Genomic DNA, 21,461 nt, shown 5'->3' with positions numbered 1-21,461 from the left:
TTTAATGTATAACTCAGTCTTTTACGGACAAAAATTTAAACTACTAGCTCACTGATGTGGGCTGAGTGAGGGGCTGTCTCTCAATAAACAAGCTGGATTACAAGTTCACTTTCTGGACTCTGTTTATGATCTTAAATGTAACAAGCTCTGTTTTCCCCCTTCCTAGCCTGCAAAAAGTCCTCATGACTCTGCCATGCATTTGTGCTTCCTCATTCAATGGGAGACCAAGTTGTTTTCAATACACATGGAATGTGAGCTGTTGTACTAGTGCATACCCAAATATCTTTGGTATAATTTGCCAGGATACAGGTTTCGAGACCTTGAGGAAATGAAAGTGACCTGGATAGCCCAGTCTTATCAGATCTAGAAAGCCAAAGAGGGTCGGCCCTGATTAGTACTTGGATGGGAGACTCCAAAGGATTTTCAAGGTCATTATACAGAGGAAGTGACCTTGAAAATCCTTGGGAGTCTCCCATCCAAGTACTAATCAGAGCTGACCCTCTTTGGCTTTCTAGATCTGATAAGACTGGGTCATAGTTGAGAGCTCTGACAAAAGGTGATCCACTGGAGAAGGAAATGGCAAACCACTCCAATATCTTTGCCATGAAAACCCAATGTACAGTTCTAAAAGGCAAAACGATATGATGCCAGAAGATGAGCCCCTATTGGAAGGTGTCCAATATGCTACTGGGGATGAGCAGTCGGGGAGAGGACAGGGAGACCTAGAGGATCATTGTCCATGGGGTTGCGATGGGTCGGACACGACTTTGCACTGAACAACAACAAATACAGAGGAAGGAAAAGTCACCTTGATTGTCTCTTCCCTTGGAAACCTTACAGGGTTGTGATAAGTTGGCTGATTGTACTTTTTACACACACACACACACACACACACACACACACACACACAGAGGAATGATCATGGGTTCAAGTTCAGTGTCTGTCAGAGGAAATTAGCAAGCACAGTTGGCAAGCATGAAAAATGGATCCGCTAAAGGAGGAAGAGCAGAGGGATGACATGAAAAGGCCCTGTAGAGAGTACCGCTGTATCAATCAGTGTTCTGCAGCCAATGGCAAATAATATTTTTAAAAAGTCGCTAGTCTGGTTATCCAGACCACACACATACACTATAATACATTTACCTGTAAACAGCCTCTAAGATATATTTTGGTGAACTATTAAATTTCTCAAACAGCCATTTGCCTTCCCTAATTTTTTAAATGACATTAAAATTAGGCACTTTAAGTCCAATATTATATTTCAGATTCTTTCTCTACCTACTACAGAGAGTTCTTGTGGAATGGCATGAACTGACCTGGACCCCACTGAAAATCTGTTGACGGAAGGGTTTCTTTAACTTATTTATTCCAGGGATTTCAATGTGAAGCTGTAAAGAAAAGTTAACTTGAACACACACCCCTCCAGGATTTTTCACCCTGGAGACATCCTTATTCAGGCAACAATGGATCAACAGAACATGTAGTCCTATAGTTGTGCTCAGATATCTTTTCCCCAACACACCCACTGTCATTTTTTGTTTGTTTGGCCATCAAGTCACTTCCAACTTATGATGACCCTGTGGGGTTTCAAGGCAAGAGACATTTAGAAGTGGTTTGCCATTGTCTGCCCTGGCATCATGACCCTGGTATTTCTTGAAGGTCTCCCACCCAAATACCAGCCAGGGCCAACCCTGCTTAGCTTCTGAGTTCTGACAAATCCTATTCTGACAGTCCTATTCTATAAAATAATTTCCAGTTGTGAATCCACATCTAAATCCTGCTCCAAGTGTAACATTTTTCTATAGTCAATAAAACTGAGTTTGAATAAGGGTTTGCGTTAGCGGCATTCATGTTTCCAGTTCTATTTTAGCAGTTTTCAGTGCACAGAAATGTGCAAGATCACAACGCAGGAGGAAAATACTGTTACACCATTAAGTCCAGTGTTATTCAAGCAGTAAAATGCCACTGCCAAAATAAGGGATGATACTAAATGCAAGAAAATTAATATGGATTTTATCTTAGTGGGGTGGACAGTTCTGTACAAATGCTGTCAATAGCAGTGCCATAATTAATCCTATTTACTTTGAACAAAATGAAGAAACCCTGTGGGAAATTCAATACTTGGCGGTCTTCCAAAATAACCTTTCAAGAAGCTGGGAAAGTTGGACAATAAATTCCCTAAAGACTAGAATAAAAACAGAGCATTTGCATGGAATTGCTCAACTGAAGAATGATACAGTTGGTGGTTTTCACACCACATTAATACAGAGGATGTTACTTCAGGAACAGGATTTTGTGCCTTCTGTGATTCCAGTACAGAAAATAGACTCAAAAGATGGAGGGGGGGGGGAAGAAATTCCACATTTTTAAACAATAAAGGGTTATGCAACTGGGCATTCCTACCATTGTCTAATTCTTTACAGAAATAGAATGACCTAAATATGGTTCACAAACCACCACCACCCCACTCCTCTGTGAGGGAGATAAAATCCCATTCCGTATTTAGAGTAGGGAGCTGTAAATAAATTGCAGATACACAGCTTGTAGAGTGTTTTCACAGCTGAGATGTATTTGCCATCATGCCTTAAGAACTAAGATCTTCACGAACTCCCAGACTGCACATCTAAAATAATGCAGTACAGATACTAAGAATCATATCTTTGCAAACCTTTTGTGCAGCAATGTGGTCCCATTGTAAGAGTTTCAATAGGGAGCAGATGCAAGAACAGTTTATCCATGCAGCACATGCTATTGGTCCTGCACTTCCAGGGGCCCTGCTCAAAGTCTTCCCCCCATAGATCAGGACCGTAACGTCTCTCCACCCCCGTTTTCATTCTCTAAGGGCACTTGGAATGACACCCTTTTCCACTAGGGGGGGTTCTCTGCCCCCAGTCTGGCCGTTCCTGCCGCAATCGTATTTGGTTAGGGCCCCTCCTCATGTGGTACTCTAAGGCAGGGGTAGTCAACCTGTGGTCCTCCAGATGTTCATGGACTACAATTCCCATGAGCCCCTGCCAGCAAACGCAATGGGAATTGTAGTCCATGGACATCTGGAGGACCACAGGTTAACTACCCCTGCTCTAAGAGGTCACATTTGGTTTTGTCTGCAATGCCACCCCTCACTCTCCCCTTAAATATTGTTTTTCTTGCACAGTTCAGTTCCTTCCTATGTAAACAGTTCTGCTAAGTTTTAAAATTGAAACTATAACCATTCTTTTCAGAAGCACGTATAATTCCTCAGATACACACTAGAAGCTTGAATGAGAGATCCTAAACATTCCTACATCAGAGTAAATGCCAGTGGGACCTGCTCCCAAATGAACATAGTTTAGTAGTGAGCTATAAGTATTTTTTTGCACAGAATTTAAGAACCCAAAGACCGTTTCTGAGGGGGAAATTAGAAACTAATCCATTTCTTCGTTATATATAGACATTCAAAGGAGAGTTAAGAGAAAAGGAGTTTCCTCATGCCCTATGACATTGTTAAACAATTAGATACATTAGGTTGAATGAGGTCCATGGAGATTTTTATGTAGGCATTTAATTCAAGGGCATTTTTTGCTTCTGTACAGTTCATGGGCTGTAAATTAAGACTGGTTGATGCAAGGTCATTCTTGTGGCCACCACCATGAGGAGTCCTCTGCTATTTGAAAATCATTTAAATATACCGCACAGGATTGGGCCTGCAATGTGGAGGGTTGAGTTACTTTTCTTCCCCCCCCCCCCCGTGGGGGGGGGCTATTTCAAGTGCCAAAATAGTTTGCACTCCTCCATCCTAGGACTATTGTGTCCTTAAAGGAGGAGAGAGATTAAAGTAATGTGCTGCAAGTCCAATAACCAGCAGCCCTTCATGGCAGTCTTAAAATGACTTTTAGATGCTGGCAGAATCCTCCTGTCAGCTACAAGGATATTATTATGTCCAGTTTATCCCTTACTAATATATCTTCAAAGTCTTGGTAGCAAATTGACAGCCGTTCACAATACATTGCTATCGGCCAATCAGCCAATGCTTTGTCTTCTGTGGGCGGAGCTTAGTCAGTAGTGAACTGACACAGGCTCTAGAACATGTTTCTAAAGTAAACGGCATAGTTGTGGCATCAGGCAGGCAAGGAGCTTTTCTTGAGATTAACACAGCATGGCTGAGCCGGTTCACAACAGCAACATATACCAGCCCATTACACAATGGTAGGTAGTGATTCCAGTGACTGGGGGTGAACTGGTATGAATTCATTGGCTGAATAGTAAAAGTAATAGACGTAGGCCAATATATCTAGAAGAGAGGGCTTGGGTGTGCTGCCTGCTTAGGATCACTGGTGCACCCCATTAAAGTGTTACTTTTTTAAGGGTCCATTTTGAGGACATGACAATGTACGAGACCTCAGCCTTAAACTAGATATTTTTTTTAAAAAAAGAAAGAACAATGACAGCTAGTATCTTCTTTCCTAAATGGTATATTCCTCCTATTGCCCTGTCATACTCTGCCCAAGGTTCCTCTTGGCTCAGGGTAGACTTTCCACAACCCATATTGGGAGGTTAGCTGTCTTCAGCTCCTATCACAATAAACATGAAGTTAGATCATGGGCAATTTAAAATATGGGTAGCTTGGCTTGGGTGCTAAGCAGATATGCTATTGGCTTGCTTAAAATGATTGGAGGAGAAGTCTAGCCCTCAAACTGAAAAGACCTCCTAGTGATAAATGAGAAGATACATGGACATTCTCTCGTCTCCTGCTGAAAGAGATGCCCGCTAACTTGGAAGAAAGAACTAAAGCAACCTTACATATTACCTATTCAACATTGCTTTCCTTTTAGTACTCCACACACTTGGTACTATTTGTCCTTGAGCAGTGAGTTGGCCATCTGTCTCTGCTGCAGTGGGGGAAAAAACTATTGTCTCATCTTGTTTTTTAAGGATAGCAGATAATTTCTACGGCTGTGAAGGAGGCAGTGTACCCCGTTGTCTCCTGTATGAAATGTATGTGGAGAACTGCAGACAGGCAGCCCAGAGTCAAGTAAATCCAGCTACATTTGGAAAGGTATATACAGTGTTATGCATCTCTTCTTAGGCGATTGAAAGGAACCAGATCCTTTGGAACAGTCCATCTCTGGACTTTGGTGGAGCCACTCCTCATTCAGCAGCAAAAACCTATAAAGTATAGAAAGTAGCTCTAAGAAGAAACCAAGCTCAAAGTGGCTGTTTTAGCTTGATTTGCTTAAGTTATCAGTTTGAGGTACTGCAGCCTGTAGTGTAGCGGTTCTTAACTGCGACTGCCCCGCAACCCCTACAGCAGGGGTAGGACGGTAGCGGTGTACGTGCTCATGCAGCACGCTCGCATGTGCAGATGCGGCTGTGTGCATGCGCGCACATGACAGTGCATGTGTGCAGACACCGCCATCACTCTTGCTGTAGGGGGCATGAAGCAGTGGCAGAGGCGGCCAAAGTGGTGGCAGCATGGCACTGGCCTCCCCTAGGCTGCCTCAGAGCTTACCAAGGCGACACCACGGACAAGTGGCAGCAGCAGCTGGAGTGGTGGTGGCAGTGGCAGCTTAGCATTGGCCTCCTCTGCACTGCCTCAATGAGCTACAAGGCCAGCACCATGGTGCCACTGCTGCAACCCCTGGGAAAGGCCAAACAGCCCCTCGGGGGGTCACAACCCCCCGGGTTGAGAACCACTGCTGTAGTGCATTGGTCCTCTGATGAGGAAATATATTTGAAACTAGGATATACCGGAATCTTGTTCAGCTCAGCTTTCAGCATCAACTTTCTTCACTGTTTGAAGGAAACACAATAAAGAGACTTTATATTTGCTCTTTCTTCATTGAATTCCTAAGACATAGATTCGGCCACATGTAAAGCGTGTAAAGTCACATTGTAATTTGGTATCATGCAAATGAACTGCTAGTTTCATACAGCAAAGTCTTGAGAAGGGTACTGGGATTGTCAATAGTAGGAATTAGCAGGTAGTTGTAGCGTACTAGAAACACTGAACATGTGAAACTGCTTTATACTGAACCAGACAATTGATCTGTCAAGGCCAGTATTGTCTTCTCCGACTGGCAGCCTCTTAAAAAGCTTTTTGGATGATGTTTTTCATGTCACCTACTACTTGATCCTTTTAAATGAAGAATCTCCTGCACTGAGTCATTCCCCCCAAGTCATATTCTGATGACATAGAAAATAAACTTCTATATTTTATCAGTCTGAGTCATTCAAAAAATTGCAAAGTAATAAATCACCAGGATGGTATCCATCTTAGAGGTCTTAAAGAACTCCAATGTGAAATTGCTAATCTTCTAACTAAGATATACAGCTTGTCCCTAAGATCAGCCTCTTGGAAAGTGGCCAATATAACTCCTATTAAAAAAAAAAGATTTGGGGGAATCTGGGAAGGTACAGGCGGGTTAGCTAAATGTCTGCTCCAGGCAAATTGATGGAAAACATTATTAAAGATAATTTTTTTAAACATAGAAGGACAAGCCATTCTGAGGGGGGACAACATGGTTTCTGCAAATGTAACTATTAAGAATTATTGAACATTCTTTGAAAATGTCAATATACGTGGGCAGCAATGAGCCAATAAACATTGTTTATTGGGGTTTCCAAAAAGCTTTTTATAAAGTCCATCGCCAAAGACTCATGGGATAAGAGGGTAAGTCCTCTTATGGGTGGGAGTTTGGACTAAATGGCCCATTAGTCTGATCCAGCATGGTTCTTCTTATGTTCTTACCTACTTAAGATAACTATCTGTCTGTATCATTTAAGCTTGTTCGTTCAGTGTTCCCAGACTTAGGGACCAGAAGGCTTGGCACCAGGGGAAGCGCAAGGTATGTTCTTGTTTTAGTGATACCTTTTAGCAGACCATTAATAAGTTTATGAGGGAATCCCAAGCAATACCATGACAGCAAACTCTGAGCATGGAAGTCCTGACCTTTCTACTGTAGTATCTTTTTCGGTTATACACTCTGCCTTTCATACCCTGGAAACATTTGTTTCTCTGCTCACTGTCTATTCAACCACTCACTGTGGGTGGGCAGGTAGTTGTGAGTTCCTGCATTGTGTTGAGTTTGGACTAGATGACCCTGAGATCCCTTCCAACGCTATGATTCTATGATTCACTCAGTTGCAAAGTTCCCTGCCTAATTCCTTTCTGGTCTCCTCTGCATTCTCAGTTTTGTGGCTTGTGTGTCCCAATTGGTGTGTTTTTTTTCTCCTTCTGGTAGGTGTTTTGCTTCCTCTAGTAGTCAATTCAATAGTAGATTACTATATGTGGATCATAAAAACCTGCAGTTTAAATCTGCAGGGAGATATTCCAGATACACAGCTATGTCATATTGAATTGACTACTAGAAAGAGCAAAACATGTGTGGAAATGACTCCGCCCCCCCCAAGCAATAGGGACACACATGCAGCAAAATGAGAATTCAGAAGAGTTTCTTCTCCATTTTCTCTGTCATGTATCATACATAACTCATTGGCACTGGTCCAGCAACAAATTATTCAGAATAAGAATGCCTCTCATACTTTTTCCCATAGCATAACTGATTGTTGATAGTGTAAATCAGAGATTCCTAACCATGGGGGTCCAGGCTGTTTTCTCAGTTCCTGCTCTTCTTTCTGGCCTACATGAGGCCTAGTAAGTTAGATCTCCTCCCCACCCTCCCTGCCGCTCTGATAGCAGGGGGTAGGAATAATGAGAGCTTCCGCCATGTTGGGATTGTTTTTAAAGTCTTTTAATGGGTATTTTAATGGGGATAAGACTATTGTGACCCGCCACGAGCCTACGGGGAGTGGCGGGAAATAAATCTAATTAATAATAATAATAATAATAATAATAATAATAATAATAATAATAATAATAATAATAAAGCAAGGGAAGGGAAGTGGGGGGGGGGAGATGCAAAAGAATGTGGATAGTGATGTCACATCCATTGGTGTCGCAGGGGGGCAGGGCCAGCTGACATAACTTCCAGGGCTCCTCAAAGTCTTCAAAATTATTTCAGAGGTTCCTCCTTGGTCAAAAGGTTGGAAAAGTCTGGTGTAAATGGTTCATCACATCATTATTTGGGGTGGGGAGGAATACTTGCTTTAATGTTCAGACATTTACAGGACATTGTTGAGTGTTTGATGATAGGCTTCAGATGGGTAAATGACTGTGATTTTATTTTAGATATCATTATGATGGAATACAGATAAAGAAGAACTCACATTTCTATGCATACTATTGCTATCTCCTGGCTGAAAAAAACAAAAGGTTTGATTTTTGTTTTTCAGATGTGGGTGATGTTTGATTGTGTTTGAAGTTCGTTAGAGGAGGGTAGCAGTGACATTTTTAGGCTTAGAGACATAAATTTGCTAATGGCTGTGAAGAAATGCATATTTTCTTTGGAGGTTTGAACTGAGTAAAACTTCAAGCACGGTTTTTAAAAGTTTTTTTTTCTTTCTGGGCAGAGAAAGCCCCAACCACCCTTTTTTAGAAATGCTAGTAGGTCTAGCAAAAGACAATGGGATGGTCAAGCTTCCCTCCCCCCCCCCACAAAAAAATAAAAAATAAAAAGCAGGGAACAGAAATTTCAAAATATTAAGTACTAGAAATACTTCAGGAAGAAACTTTTTGAGATGTCAAGAAAAGCTTCTTTGACCCTGGTCAGTAGATTAGAATTCCTGTAAGCCTTATATTTAACATTTGATGAGGCATGGATAGAGGAATTATATTTTACCCTTTTCTTTTGAATCCCTTGCTCCATCTGTTGCTGTGCTATAAGGATGCTTGTGACCATTTTCTTTTTAATGAATACTTTGTAACTTGTAATCTTGGTAGTGGTTCTCTGTGCCACATAGACCTCCTGCATCTTTAAAAGGAGCACCAGGAGGAAGGAGAGCACAGTGAACTACTTCCCAAGTGCTGCACAAGACATGGTAACCAGGATCTGAATAGTGGGATACACAGAGGCGAGGCCTCAGAATTTGGAAGGGAAGCTGGGAGTCCTTACCCTCCCAGTGAGGAATTCCTACAAAGTTGGGTGGTGGCAGCAGTTAAACAGAGAGAGAAAAGCCCTTCTTGGTGTTAGGAAACCTTGGAGAGCAAGGGGGAACAGGGCCTGCAGGTCAGAGCAGGACTGTTCTGCCACAGCCACAAAATATATTACAGAATATGGTGTGTCGTTCAGCCATGGGACTTCCAAGATTTCTTTCTTAGAGGTGGTGGTGGGGGGGCACATTCAGAAACTGCAGTGCAGATTTTCAGCCTGGTGGGACAAAGGGACTGACCCAGCAAGGCTAACATGCAGTGCAGACCTCAGCATTACATGGCCAAATGGGGATGGGCTGGCAAAAGCAGTATGGGAGCCTCCTGGCTGAGCCAGTGCTAGACCCAATTGCTAGGGGGTCATCTGAAGATGAAGAAGAGTTGGTTTTTATACCCTGCTTCTCACTACCCAAAGGAGTCTGAAAGCGGCTTACAGTTCGCTTTCCCTTCCTCATCCCACAACAGACACCTTGTGAGGTAGATGAAGCTGAGAAAGCTCTGACAGAACTGCTATACTGCTGTCAGCTCTTACAGAATTGGGACTAACCCAAGGTAGGCCAGCGGGCTGCATGTGGAGGAGCGGGGAATCAAACCCAGCTGTCCAGATTAGAGGCCACTGCTCTTAACCACTACACCACTCTGGCTTCTTCCCCTTCACTCCATTCAGCCACAATAACTGCTTCTGCTTAAGGCTTTGAGTGGGGCTTTCTTCAACAGCTTTTACAGGACAACTTCATAGTGAAGTCCTATGCCACCCTGATAACATCACAGATAATATAGTTACTATAACTAATGTTACAAACATGCCAGAAGGAGTTGCCCATGCTTACCATTTCTTGCAGGGAAGAGCATTCACTCCAAACTCATCTATCTATCTGGCTCAGGGGTAGTCAAACTGCAGCCCTCCAGCAAATGCTGGCAGGAGCTCATGGGAATTGTAGTCCATGGACATCTGGAGGGCCGCAGTTTGACTACCCCTGGTCTGGCTGTTCGAAACAGGGCACAGTTTCTAGTTTAGTTGTAAATCATTTGCCATGATGACCTAAAGCTGTTAACTGGCTTCATATTTTGGTCGAGATATTTCCTTGTTTCCTTAAGCGCCTCCCCCAATTGCATCTTTCAACCTTGATTTCAATGGTTTTGAAATGGTTTTAAAATGCGATCTTATTATGTATGTTTTAAATTGTTAGTTGCCTTGTAAGGGCAGAAAGGTGGGATACAAATTGTGTAAATATATACATAAATAAATAAAATAAACCTATTAGAGTTGTGTTTATATTGGTTCCAAGCCGACTTTCCTCTTCTTCATGAGAAAATAAATACCTAGTGACTTCTTTAAGGCTTATACAAGGCTACTGAAACCATTTGGCCACTGCTATATTCATAATACAAGCGAGAAGAGAGAGCCGTAATAATACTGTTTTGTCATTGAGAGTGTTACAGGTTGGAGACACTGGGTTGTACCCTGTCCAGTTTTCTGCTGAATCTTAACTGTTCCTTGTCCTCACTGCAGCCCTGACCCCCATCTGGCTCTTGACCATTCAGACCCTTTGATGAAAAAATGGGGTAATGTTGGAATGGTTATACACACCGCCCCGGATTGTTGAAGATACTAGCTGGTTAGGTCTGGGAGTCTGGCTGGCTAAAAAGAAACAAGCAGCCAGCTGTTTGCTACCCTTTGCTATAGCACAAGCTCCACCATAGCTTTAGGATTAGAAAAAGACAAGGTGAGCATTCTCAGTTCCTTCAGCCATAAAACCAGGTGGAGACGGGGATGGATCTACAGCATCTCACCCACTGAACCTAGTTTCTTCCTCCCCCACCCCTCCCTTTAATTAGCAAGGGAAAAGTTTCTCCTTCACTTTCCAAAGGCTTGCGAAAGTAGTCCAATGGGTATCCTTTCTTTGAGCCTGATTTCTCTCCATGCTTCTCCCATGAACTTCCACAGATCTCATTTGGATGCCATTGTCTTCCCTTCTTATTCATGCCTAGTAATTTGTCGTCTCTCAAAACCTGGTCCTGTTAAATACGAGAATCACTCCAAGCTCAGGGAAGATTAATATTTGCTAGCATTGTATTTTCTTTTATATGGCAGTTTACAAGCAGATGCTTGCCTTTGTTGCATTGAGCAGATGAAAGGCACCCCCTGCTGTTTCCCTGTGTCTAGGAGCATCTACTCCCCGAAGCCTTGCATGCTGTTTGATTGGTCTTTACAATGGGGTAGTAACAGGTCGAGTGGCAGTCCCAGAGGTGACATGCTGTGCCAGCCAGCCTATTGGGGGAGAGCGCTGTTGATGTGTGTTGCTATAGCAGCTGCTACAGCGGAAGATTCATTCATCCGGGTTCTGAGAACCTCTTGCTAATCCTAGTTATCACGTTTTTAAAGATTCTTATCTGTCAAATTCCTCACAGAAATGCTTTTAAAGGTTAAAAATGGATACTAAATGGGCTCTGCAGTTGTGTGCAAGCCTCTCTCTTTGTGATCCACCAAGCCAAATGCAGCCAATTTGTCATATAAATTAGACCAGTGTTTTTAGAGCCTCCCTAAAATGGCAAAAAATAGGGGTTGTCAAGAACACAGCCAGCCATAATATGCTGATGCTGAGCTTTGTTTACTGTGCTATGTCACAGGTTGTGAAGGCCTCTTTAGACAGCTGGGACCCTTTTCAGATTGTTTTTTTAAATCCTTAGTTAACAATTTAAAAAATCTTTGCTGCTTCTAGAAGTAATGTGATTATGGAAAAACAAAAACTACAAAATTAACAGTATTATTCCCAGTCTTTGTGTAGAATCTTGTCGCTCCAGAAATAAATAATATACCCAAGTTCAGGGATGCCAAGGCCTGCTTCTCCCCCCTTTTGTCTACTGAGGCTTTAGACAAGGAAGAGTTCAAAGTTCACCCAGTTTCCTCCTGCTTTCAGAACGGAGAAAACATTGGGAGCCTAACCACCCCCTGCAGTTCCTTCTGGGCCTGTGTCAGTGTTAGGAAGTGCAGCGGGGTTAAAAACCATCCACCCAGTCCTACCCTGGGAGTCACAGTTGCCACAGCAACCTCTTCCTGATGACTGACAGAGGATTTTGATTGGTGGAGTGGCTGTATCCAGGGTTGTCCTAGAAACAGTGAGGTTTTCTCTGGCTCGACACTCTTCTACTGCAGACCACACACTGGCCCTGTTCCCTAACCTCAGTGCAGTTCCAGAGGCCAGGGCACCCACTCAGCCTTGGGGCTGGCCTGAGACTAGACAGTTGGCTCTCCTACCTTTCCTGTGCAGCATTTGATATTTAAAGGGGAAGTTGTCCGTGATTTGAAAATAACTTTTGAGTAAAGAGCACCAGCATAAGAGTATTTTCAAGATTTCAGCGCTTTTGATAGGAAATAAAACCACATCTGTGCCATCTAAGGTTGAGTGCTTCAGTGCGGTTCGGGTGCCTCGGCGATCACTGAAGCACGATGCAACCAGCACCATGGCGCGGAGAGGAGGGGTGGTGGCGGCAGTGGTGTGCCAGCCAGCAGCCGTATGCAGGTGCAGAGCTCTGTGCTTGCATGTGGCCGCCTGCTGGCGGAATGCCATCACCCCTCCTCTCCACGCCACGGTGCTGGCCTTGCACGCGCCACCTCGGGCTTCGGTGATTGCCGAAGAGGCCAAACCAAGCCAAAGCACTCAACCTTTGTGCCATCTGCAGAAATATCCTAAAAACTCGAACAAGCAATTCTAAAAGGCTGCAGAGATTATAATATATTTTTCCTCATCTTCATCACTTACCCAATACATGTTCAGAGGAGTAGGCAACATGCAGAGGGTTGCCAGGTCTGGGAGGCAGCCATTTGCAATGACATGATATCATGCCTCTCTAGGAATCCTGGCAGTTCCTGGACAGGGGTGATATCATGACCGGGGGGCTTTCCGCACTGGGATCCTTGTAGCAAATTGTTTGCTGAACGAAAAATCGCCATTTAAAATAGTGGAATTCATCGTTATGCATACCTGACTTTGTAGTGGAATCCAGTTGCGTTTCCATTGTTTCCCACAAGCTTCCGGTCTCAGCAAAAATCGCTAGAAAGGAAGCGCTATTGCCGAGCTCGTCCCGCCCCTGGCCATCAAGCAGCCAATGGGCAGCCGTTAGCATGCTCCCAAACAGCCCCTTTCCCTTTAAGAAAGGTTTTTTTTTTTTAAACACACCCGTTGCAACGAATATGCGTTGATTCGTTGCAACGGAGAGACCCATCCAACTGGCAGGTGTGTTTGAGCTGTCGTTTCATCGTTGCCACGCTCCCCCCGAGTGAAAAATAACCCCCCCACACGGGCCCGATTTTCGGCCGAAAACAGTGTAAAAAATAAAGGGAAAATACATCAGCAAACGGGCTTCTCTGTTGTTTGTGCTTAGTGACTGTAAAGAGCTCTGGGGAGGCACTGCAGCCGGGGAAGCCTCACTGGGTAAACGAAGGCTTGCCGGTGATTTGATCTCCGCTTCCTCAGAGAGAAAAAAAATGGCGATCGCTTCGCCGGAAGATCAGAGGAGAGAGCCAGGGGAAGGGACTTTGTAGAAACCACAACAATGGTAATGCACAGAACTTTCCTGCTAGTGTTGCAGATTGGTTCCAGGAGTGTAGCGCTTTCCAGAGGGTGAATCCACTTTTGGGGATTTCCCTGAAAGCGCTACAAGGAAGCGCTTTTTGCGGATCGGTTTCAGGTGTGTGGCAGATTGTCAACGACGTTGTGCATAATGGCAAAACTGTAGTGATTTCAATTGGCAACCATTGTGCGATTTTGAAGGAGTGCGGAAAGCCCCCTAGTTTTTCCCAGAAGTGACATCATGCCATCACCCCCATGGCTCTTATATTTTTCTCCTGCCGCCAAGGTGCAGTTGCGAGGGATCCCTTTTCCCTACTGGTCGACTGGTTACCTTGTTTATTTTAACATTAGGATGCGATGGTTAGCCTGTTGAGAAATATTGACTGAAGTACAGCTGTTTAACAGTCACTTTTGTTGTTCTGACACAGTGAAGAGGTCGCCAGTTCTGAAAATACCTCAAGTTATCCGAGCAAGGGCTACAGAAAGGAAACAGTGAGTCTCCCACTGTGATGGGTCAGTGAAGTGAACCCTATTGAAAATGGTTTTAAAATGCATTTTCCCCAGTTGTGATCCTCATATGAAGAAGTCATCAGGGCCTTTACCAGAGATTCTCTAAGCATAAATCTAAATCTTGAATGCCCAAGTCTGAATGGCAAAAACATTTTTCTGCTATTTATGGACTTCAGTTGTTCTAGTCAGTCACATTAGTGTGACCCAGAGTGGCTTCTCCATGCAACCTTTTGCGGTGACATAAATTCTGAGGTTCCAGTTCATGCACACTACATCAGCTGTATAGGGAACATCTCCCTTGGCCCTTTGAAAGCAATAGCCACCTTTTGAGAACAGCAGGGCTGATTTTGAAGAGCCTCATAGTATTCAAAGTACCATTTCTCTCCAGGCTGAATAAAATAGGGCTAAAAACTAAAGACTGCCACACTTCTGGTGACCATTCACAAGGTATTAGATTTCTCTCTGCTCACTTGACAGTAGGACCTGGTCAATGAAACGTCCTCCCCAAAAAGTATTATTAAGATTGTACTGCACATATTCCCATGGAGAGTCAGCTCCTAGGACTTCTAAGGCAATTGGTACAATAAATGTTATATATCAATATTTTTTAAGGACCAACCAAAACGGTTTGTAGATATCCTCCGTTTTCACAATTTTTCTTCAGTGGTTGATTCCTTATACTCTTATCAACCAATTTTTATATATAGATAGGCCACCGGCTCTGTGAAGTATTGTGGGGAATGTCAGTCAGGGGAATGTTTTTTGACTGACATTCCCCACAATACTTCACAGAGCCAGTGGCCTATCTATATATAAAAATTGGTTGATAAGAGTATAAGGAATCAACCACTGAAGAAAAATTGTGAAAACGAAGTATATCTAGAAACCGTTTTGGTTGGTCCTTAAAAAATTATTGATATATAAAATTTATTGTACCAATTGCCTTGGAAAGGTTCTGTTTTTCTCTGTATATGTTTTGAACCTTTCTTCCTTTTTCATATTGTAATTCCTAGGACTTCTAAGGCAGGGGTAGTCAACCTGTGGTCCTCCAGATGTCCATGGACTACAATTCCCATGAGCCCAGGGGCTCATGGGAATTGTAGTCCATGGACATCTGGAGGACCACAGGTTGACTACCCCTGTTCTAAGGATATAGTGGTTAGTTATTTGCTGGCACAGTACTTTCTCATGTGATCATCCCTGTGAAGGCATGAGATATCCTTCAAGGAACCCAAAGGCTCCACAGTTTCTCTTTAAATGATGCAAACAGTAAGAGAAGAAAATGTGGGAAGAATGATGGCTCTATGAAGGGAGACTAAAAGTTAACTTGATGATTCATTACAAAGTAAATAGTTGTTAAAATCAAATAAAACACAAGTCTGATGGCACCTTAAAGACTAACAATGTTTATTCCATCATGAGCCAAAGTTCATAAACCAAAGTTCATTCTCCAGATGTTTATTTGGAAGGAAATCAGTTCAGAGATGTTTATGAGAAAATCACAGAAGGGAAGAGATGGAGTTGGAGTTAAGAGGCTTGGCATCTGTCTTGTCATAAATGTATCAGGGGTGATTCTCTGTGCAAGGGACAAGAACAGATTTAGTGGTTACTAATAAGGGATAAGAGAGGTCTGAGGTTCTAACCTTTCATGATGTACAGATAAATGAAAGTGTAATGAATCAGGATAAACACAGCCAATAAAGGAAGAAGCAGTCTGAAGCATAATAAAAATAACTAACATAAGTAAAGGGTTACATGTTAAGAAGAGCCAACTGAAGTGTCTAAAACCCTATTTATAATGAGTAGGGAAAGCCAAGTCCCTGTTTAGGCCAGGATAAGACTGTGTTAAATTTCTTGATCAGTTCTGATTCAGCACTTTTGCATCCTATTTCTCCTGAAAGTTACAGTTCTATAAGAACAAACCTCAAGCGGAGAATACTTAGAAAAAGTGTTGAATTCTTGGGAGCACAGGTAATTCCTGAATTTTCATGAAATGCAAATCCATAGAATAGATTCTATATATAGCAAATTTGATTGCTCCAAGAGAACAACAAGACCACTTAGGGAAAACCAATATATGTCTTAATTTAGGTTGCTTTATGATTTTTTTGGTCACTCATTCATAGCAAATTATATTGTTCTCTTATCTGATGGCTCCATTTTTCCCTTCAGAGGCAGTGTAATATAGGGGTTTATAGGGCAGGTTCAAATCAATACTTAACATATTGCTCACAGGATGAACTTTTCCAACATTGAATTTCACATGGTAACATTATCTTTTTCTATTGCATTGAGCCTTCTAGTAATAAGTTTTTGAGTAAATTTCAATACATTTTCACTTAAATCAATGCAAGCTGTTTCCAGTCTGGTATTATTTTGCAGAAGAATCAAGATGAAGTTGGACACCCATTATTTGAATTCAAAAGATTTTCTTCGTGGGAGCAAGAGCTAGAAAGGAAGCATTCCTATAAAATGGTAGGTTGAGGCATTTGATAGCATTGCCAATCTCCAAGTGGGCTCAGGGTGGCTTCCAACCATTTATAGTTTACAGTAGTTTGAAACAGTTCTAGTATTTAAAGCTAAGAATTTACATTTTAAAACAATCCAAAACTTTAGAGATCTCCCAGGAATACAGCTGATCACCAAAGTGTAGAGGTCAGTTCATCTGGAGAAAATGGCTGCCAGGGAGAAAATGGCATTCTACTCTCCCCTTGCCAAATTCCACCCCAAAAATTATAGGAATTTCCCATGTTGGAGTTGGCAACCCTAACAATGTGACCTCATAATGGATCTTGCCACCATGGGAGGCAATATAGTCAGCTATAAGTAGTGAATTAGTGGTGCTGCTGAGAGAGGCACAGCGGCACCTTCCAGCCCTGGAGTTGTGTATGTGCATGCACAACTCCGGGGTGTGCTAGGGGATTTCATCCTCCATGCGTACATGGGAAGCAAAAAAACAGCCATGGCCTGACACAGCTGCCACTGTGCATAATCCGTCATCATGTCCAACAATAGCTTCTTGAAGCAGGAACAAGCCTTGAGCTTCTGTTTTTCCTGCTCACTATTCCCCCTTTGCATTTTGGACCCTCTCCCTCCACTCCCATGAACTGGTTAAACACCATAATTTGTTGCTCAGAAGAGGGGTGGTTGGCGTATGCAAGAATGAGAAAGAAAAGAGGGCACACTCGCCCAAAGTTTGTTCGAGTACCAATCCATGGATGGATATTATGTCTGAACTAAGTCATTATCACCTGCTTAAAAAAAAAAAAAAACATTGTATTGATTTAGCATACCAAAGCTGATTCTTTAAAAAATAATTGATGTAAGCCCCCTCAGTGTCTGAAGCCTTGATGCAGCTTACATCAATTATCAGAATATATAAACGAACTTTTAATGGATTCCCTTTGTATATTTTAGGTTACTTTGCTTGCTGATGAATATTGTGCCTTCTGCCAGGAAGTGTTGCACAGTGTGAGAAACAAGGAACTTGATCAGGTATATTTGCATACAGCTGTTTTCCTAAGTATAGATCATAGTACCTGAGTTGTTTAATGATATATGTGCTTCATTCATATAAGAAAGATCTTCCTGGAATCCATTGCTAGCAGACACTACAAATGTGTGTCTTCATTTTTAGAATTCAGGAAGAAGCAAATGTTTTTTATACAATTTGTTAACTTAGAAGCAGACAAAGAATTCAAACAATAAATTAACTTCCTTGACAATTATTTTTTTAAATATTTCAGCAAACCCCTATATGCCTGCAATAAATATACAAATCCTAATGTTACTATTCACAATATAAAATTCCATGGTTAAAAAAACACACACTTGTTAGCAATTTGAGATTAGAAATCCTGAAGAAATTGTATTATACCAACTAAACTTACTCTTCTGTCTTCACTGACTGAGAGCTCAATCAAGAACTGTTGACTCTAACTCGCCTATTCCTGCCATGTCTTCATTTCCCTGAAAAGCAGTGTCTGATTAAAATATAGAACAAAGTTTTGAGTCCAATGAAACATTTAAGACCAACTAACTTTAATTCTGGGTATAAGCTTTAGGGAACTTGGTTAAGACTTTATTGGCCTTAAAGGTACCACTGAACACAAACGTTGTTTGGTTGCTTCAGACTAACACAGCTGTCCACCTGATTAAAATACCGCCCTACTATGCACACACTGCTTACTACAGAGAATCCAAACAGTCTAATCTTTAAGCTTGGCTGGATTCTGTGCCTATTGTACACATCATTTCCCCCTCCAGAGTATTTATTCTGCAGCTACAAAAAAAATAGTTTATCTAAATTGAGGTAGAAATTTCACTTGTGATGCTTGGGGGGTGGCATCCAAAGGGTTTTTAAAAAAAAATACGCAATTGCCCTATTGTTGTTGTTGTTATGTGCGAAGTCGTGTCCGACCCATCGCGACCCCATGGACAATGATCCTCCAGGCCTTCCTGTCCTCTACCATTCCCCGGAGTCCATTTAAGTTTGCACTGACTGCTTCAGTGACTCCATCCAGCCACCTCATTCTCTGTCGTCCCCTTCTTCTTTTGCCCTCGATCGCTCCCAGCATTAGGCTCTTCTCCAGGGAGTCCTTCCTTCTCATGAGGTGGCCAAAGTATTTGAGTTTCATCTTCAGGATCTGGCCTTCTAAAGAGCAGTCAGGGTTGATCTCCTCTAGGACTGACCGGTTTGTTCGCCTTGCAGTCCAAGGGACTCGCAAGAGTCTTCTCCAGCACCAGAGTTCAAAAGCCTCAATTCTTTGACGCTCGGCCTTCCTTATGGTCCAACTTTCACAGCCATACATTGCAACTGGGAAGACCATAGCCTTGACTAAACGCACTTTTGTTGGCAGAGTGATGTCTCTGCTTTTTAGGATGCTGTCTAGATTTGCCATAGCTTTCCTCCCCAGGAGCAAGCGTCTTTTAATTTCTTTGCTGCAGTCCCCATCTGCAGTGATCTTAGAGCCCAGGAAAATAAAATCTGTCACTACCTCCATTTCTTCCCCATCTATTTGCCAGGAATTGAGAGGGCCGGATGCCATGATCTTTGTTTTCTTGATGTTGAGTTTTAAGCCAACTTTTGCACTCTCCTCCTTCACCCGCATCAACAGGCTCTTTAGTTCCTCTTCACTTTCTGCCATTAGAGTGGTATCATCTGCATATCTGAGGTTGTTGATATTTCTCCCTGCAATCTTGATCCCAATTTGTGACTCCTCTAATCCCGCATTTCTCATGATGTGCTCTGTATACAAGTTAAATAGGCAAGGTGACAGTATACAGCCTTGCCGAACTCCTTTCTCAATTTTGAACCAGTCAGTGATTCCATGTTCAGTTCTCACTGTTGCTTCTTGACCTGCATATAAATTTCTCAAGAGACAAATAAGATGCTCTGGTATTCCCATCTCTTTAAGAACTTGCCACAATTTGTTGTGCTCCACACAATCAAAGGCTTTAGCATAGTCAATGAAGCAGAAGTAGACGTTCTTCTGGTACTCCCTAGCTTTCTCCATGATCCAGCGTATGTTGGCAATTTGATCTCTAGTTCCTCTGCCTCTTCGAAATCCTGCCTGAACTTCTGGAAGTTCTCGGTCCACATATTGCTGGAGCCTAGCTTGTAGGATTTTGAGCATAACTTTGCTAGCATGAGAAATTAGTGCAATGGTGCGGTAGTTTGAACATTCTTTGGCATTGCCCTTCTTTGGGATTGGAATGTAAACTGACCTTTTCCAATCCTGTGGCCATTGTTGAGTTTTCCAAATTTGCTGGCATATTGAGTGTAGCACTTTTACTGCATCGTCCTTTAAGATTTTGAATAGTTCAACTGGAATGCTGTCACCACCACTAGCTTTATTGTTGCTCAGACTTCCTAAGGCCCATTTGACTTCACATTCCAGGATGTCTGGCTCCAGGTCAGTAACTACCCCACTGTGGTCATCAGGGATGTTAAGCTTGCTCTTGTATAGTTGTTCTGTATAATTTTGCCACCTTTGTTTAATCTCTTCTGCTTCTGTGAGGTCCCTACCATTTTGGTCCCTTATCATACCCAACTTTGCATGAAACGTTCTCTTCATATCTCCAATTTTCTTGAAAAGATCTCTGGTCCTCCCTATTCTATTGTTTTCTTCTATTTGTTTGCACTGTTCATTTAAGAAGGCATTCTTATCTCTTCTGGCTTTTCTCTGGAATTCTGCATTCAATTGGGTGTATCTTTCTCTTTCTCCCTTGCCTTTCACTTCCCTTCTCTCCTTAGCTATTTGTAAAGCTTCCTCAGACAGCCATTTTGATTTCTTGCATTTCTTTTTCTTTGGGATGGTTTTAGTTGCTACCTCTTTTACAATGTCGCGAACCTCCGTCCATAGTTCTTCAGGCACTCTGTCTATCAGATCTAATTCCTTAAATCTATTTGTCACCTCTACTGTGTATTCATCGGGGATATGATTTAGTTCATACCTGAGTGGCCTAGTGCTTTTCCCTACTTTCTTCAATTTAAGCCTAAATTTTGCAACAAGAAGCTCATGATCTGAACCACAATCAGCTCCTGGTCTTGTTTTTATTGACTGGATAGAACTTTTCCATCTTTGGCTGCAGAGCACATAGTCAATCTGATTTCTGTGTTGACCGTCTGGTGATGTCCATGTGTAGAGTCGTCTCTTGGGTTGTTGGAAAAGAGTGTTTGCTATGACCATTGTATTCTCTTGACAAAATTCTACCAGCCTGTGCCCTGCTTCATTTTGTACTCCAAGGCCAAACTTGCCTGTTATCCCGGTTATCTTTTGGCTTCCTACTTTAGCATTCCAATCCCCCATGATGATAAGCACATCATTTTTTGGCGTTGCTTCTAGAAGGTGTTGTAGGGCTTCATAGAACTGATCAACTTCATCCTCTTCAGCAGCAGTGGTTGGGGCATAGACCTGGATCACTGTGATGTTGAATGGTTTGCCTTGGATTCGAACTGAGATCATTCTGTCATTTTGGGGATTGTATCCCAAGACTGCTTTTCCTACTCTCTTATTGATTATGAAGGCTACTCCATTTCTTCTGCGAGATTCTTGTCCACAGTAGTATACCTGATGGTCATCTGAATTAAATTCACCCATTCCTGTCCATTTTAGTTCACTGATTCCTAAAATGTCGATGTTCAGTCTTGTCATTTCTTGTTTAACCACGTCCAGCTTGCCTTGATTCATGGATCTGACGTTCCAGGTTCCTATGGAATAAAAATCTTTACAGCATCGGACTGTCTTTTCGCTACCAGTTACTTCCACAACTGAGCGTCCTTTCGGCTTTGGCCCAGCCGCTTCATTCATTCTGGTGCTACTCGTACTAGCCGTCTGCTCATCCCCAGT

At 42.4% G+C, this 21,461-nt stretch overlaps 1 protein-coding gene across 1 annotated transcript in view; it reads left to right on the top strand.

The window, feature by feature from the left end:
• The first annotated feature begins 4,061 nt into the window (after positions 1 to 4,061).
• RFX8 (regulatory factor X8) overlaps positions 4,062 to 21,461 on the top strand; it is a 35,023-nt gene continuing 17,623 nt past the window's right edge. Inside the window, exons 1-7 of the mRNA XM_077343543.1 lie at positions 4,062 to 4,185; positions 4,912 to 5,035; positions 6,763 to 6,824; positions 8,168 to 8,251; positions 14,028 to 14,091; positions 16,492 to 16,584; positions 17,527 to 17,604. Coding sequence (XP_077199658.1) covers positions 4,136 to 4,185; positions 4,912 to 5,035; positions 6,763 to 6,824; positions 8,168 to 8,251; positions 14,028 to 14,091; positions 16,492 to 16,584; positions 17,527 to 17,604 — 555 coding nt within the window. The 5' untranslated portion in view covers positions 4,062 to 4,135. The remainder of the gene's footprint in view (positions 4,186 to 4,911; positions 5,036 to 6,762; positions 6,825 to 8,167; positions 8,252 to 14,027; positions 14,092 to 16,491; positions 16,585 to 17,526; positions 17,605 to 21,461) is intronic.

The sequence above is a fragment of the Paroedura picta genome, chromosome 6 (genome assembly GCF_049243985.1).
Source record: "Paroedura picta isolate Pp20150507F chromosome 6, Ppicta_v3.0, whole genome shotgun sequence".
NCBI lineage: Eukaryota > Metazoa > Chordata > Lepidosauria > Squamata > Gekkonidae > Paroedura > Paroedura picta.
Note: the sequence above shows the minus strand (reverse complement) of the source record. Positions and strands in the feature narration are given on the sequence as shown.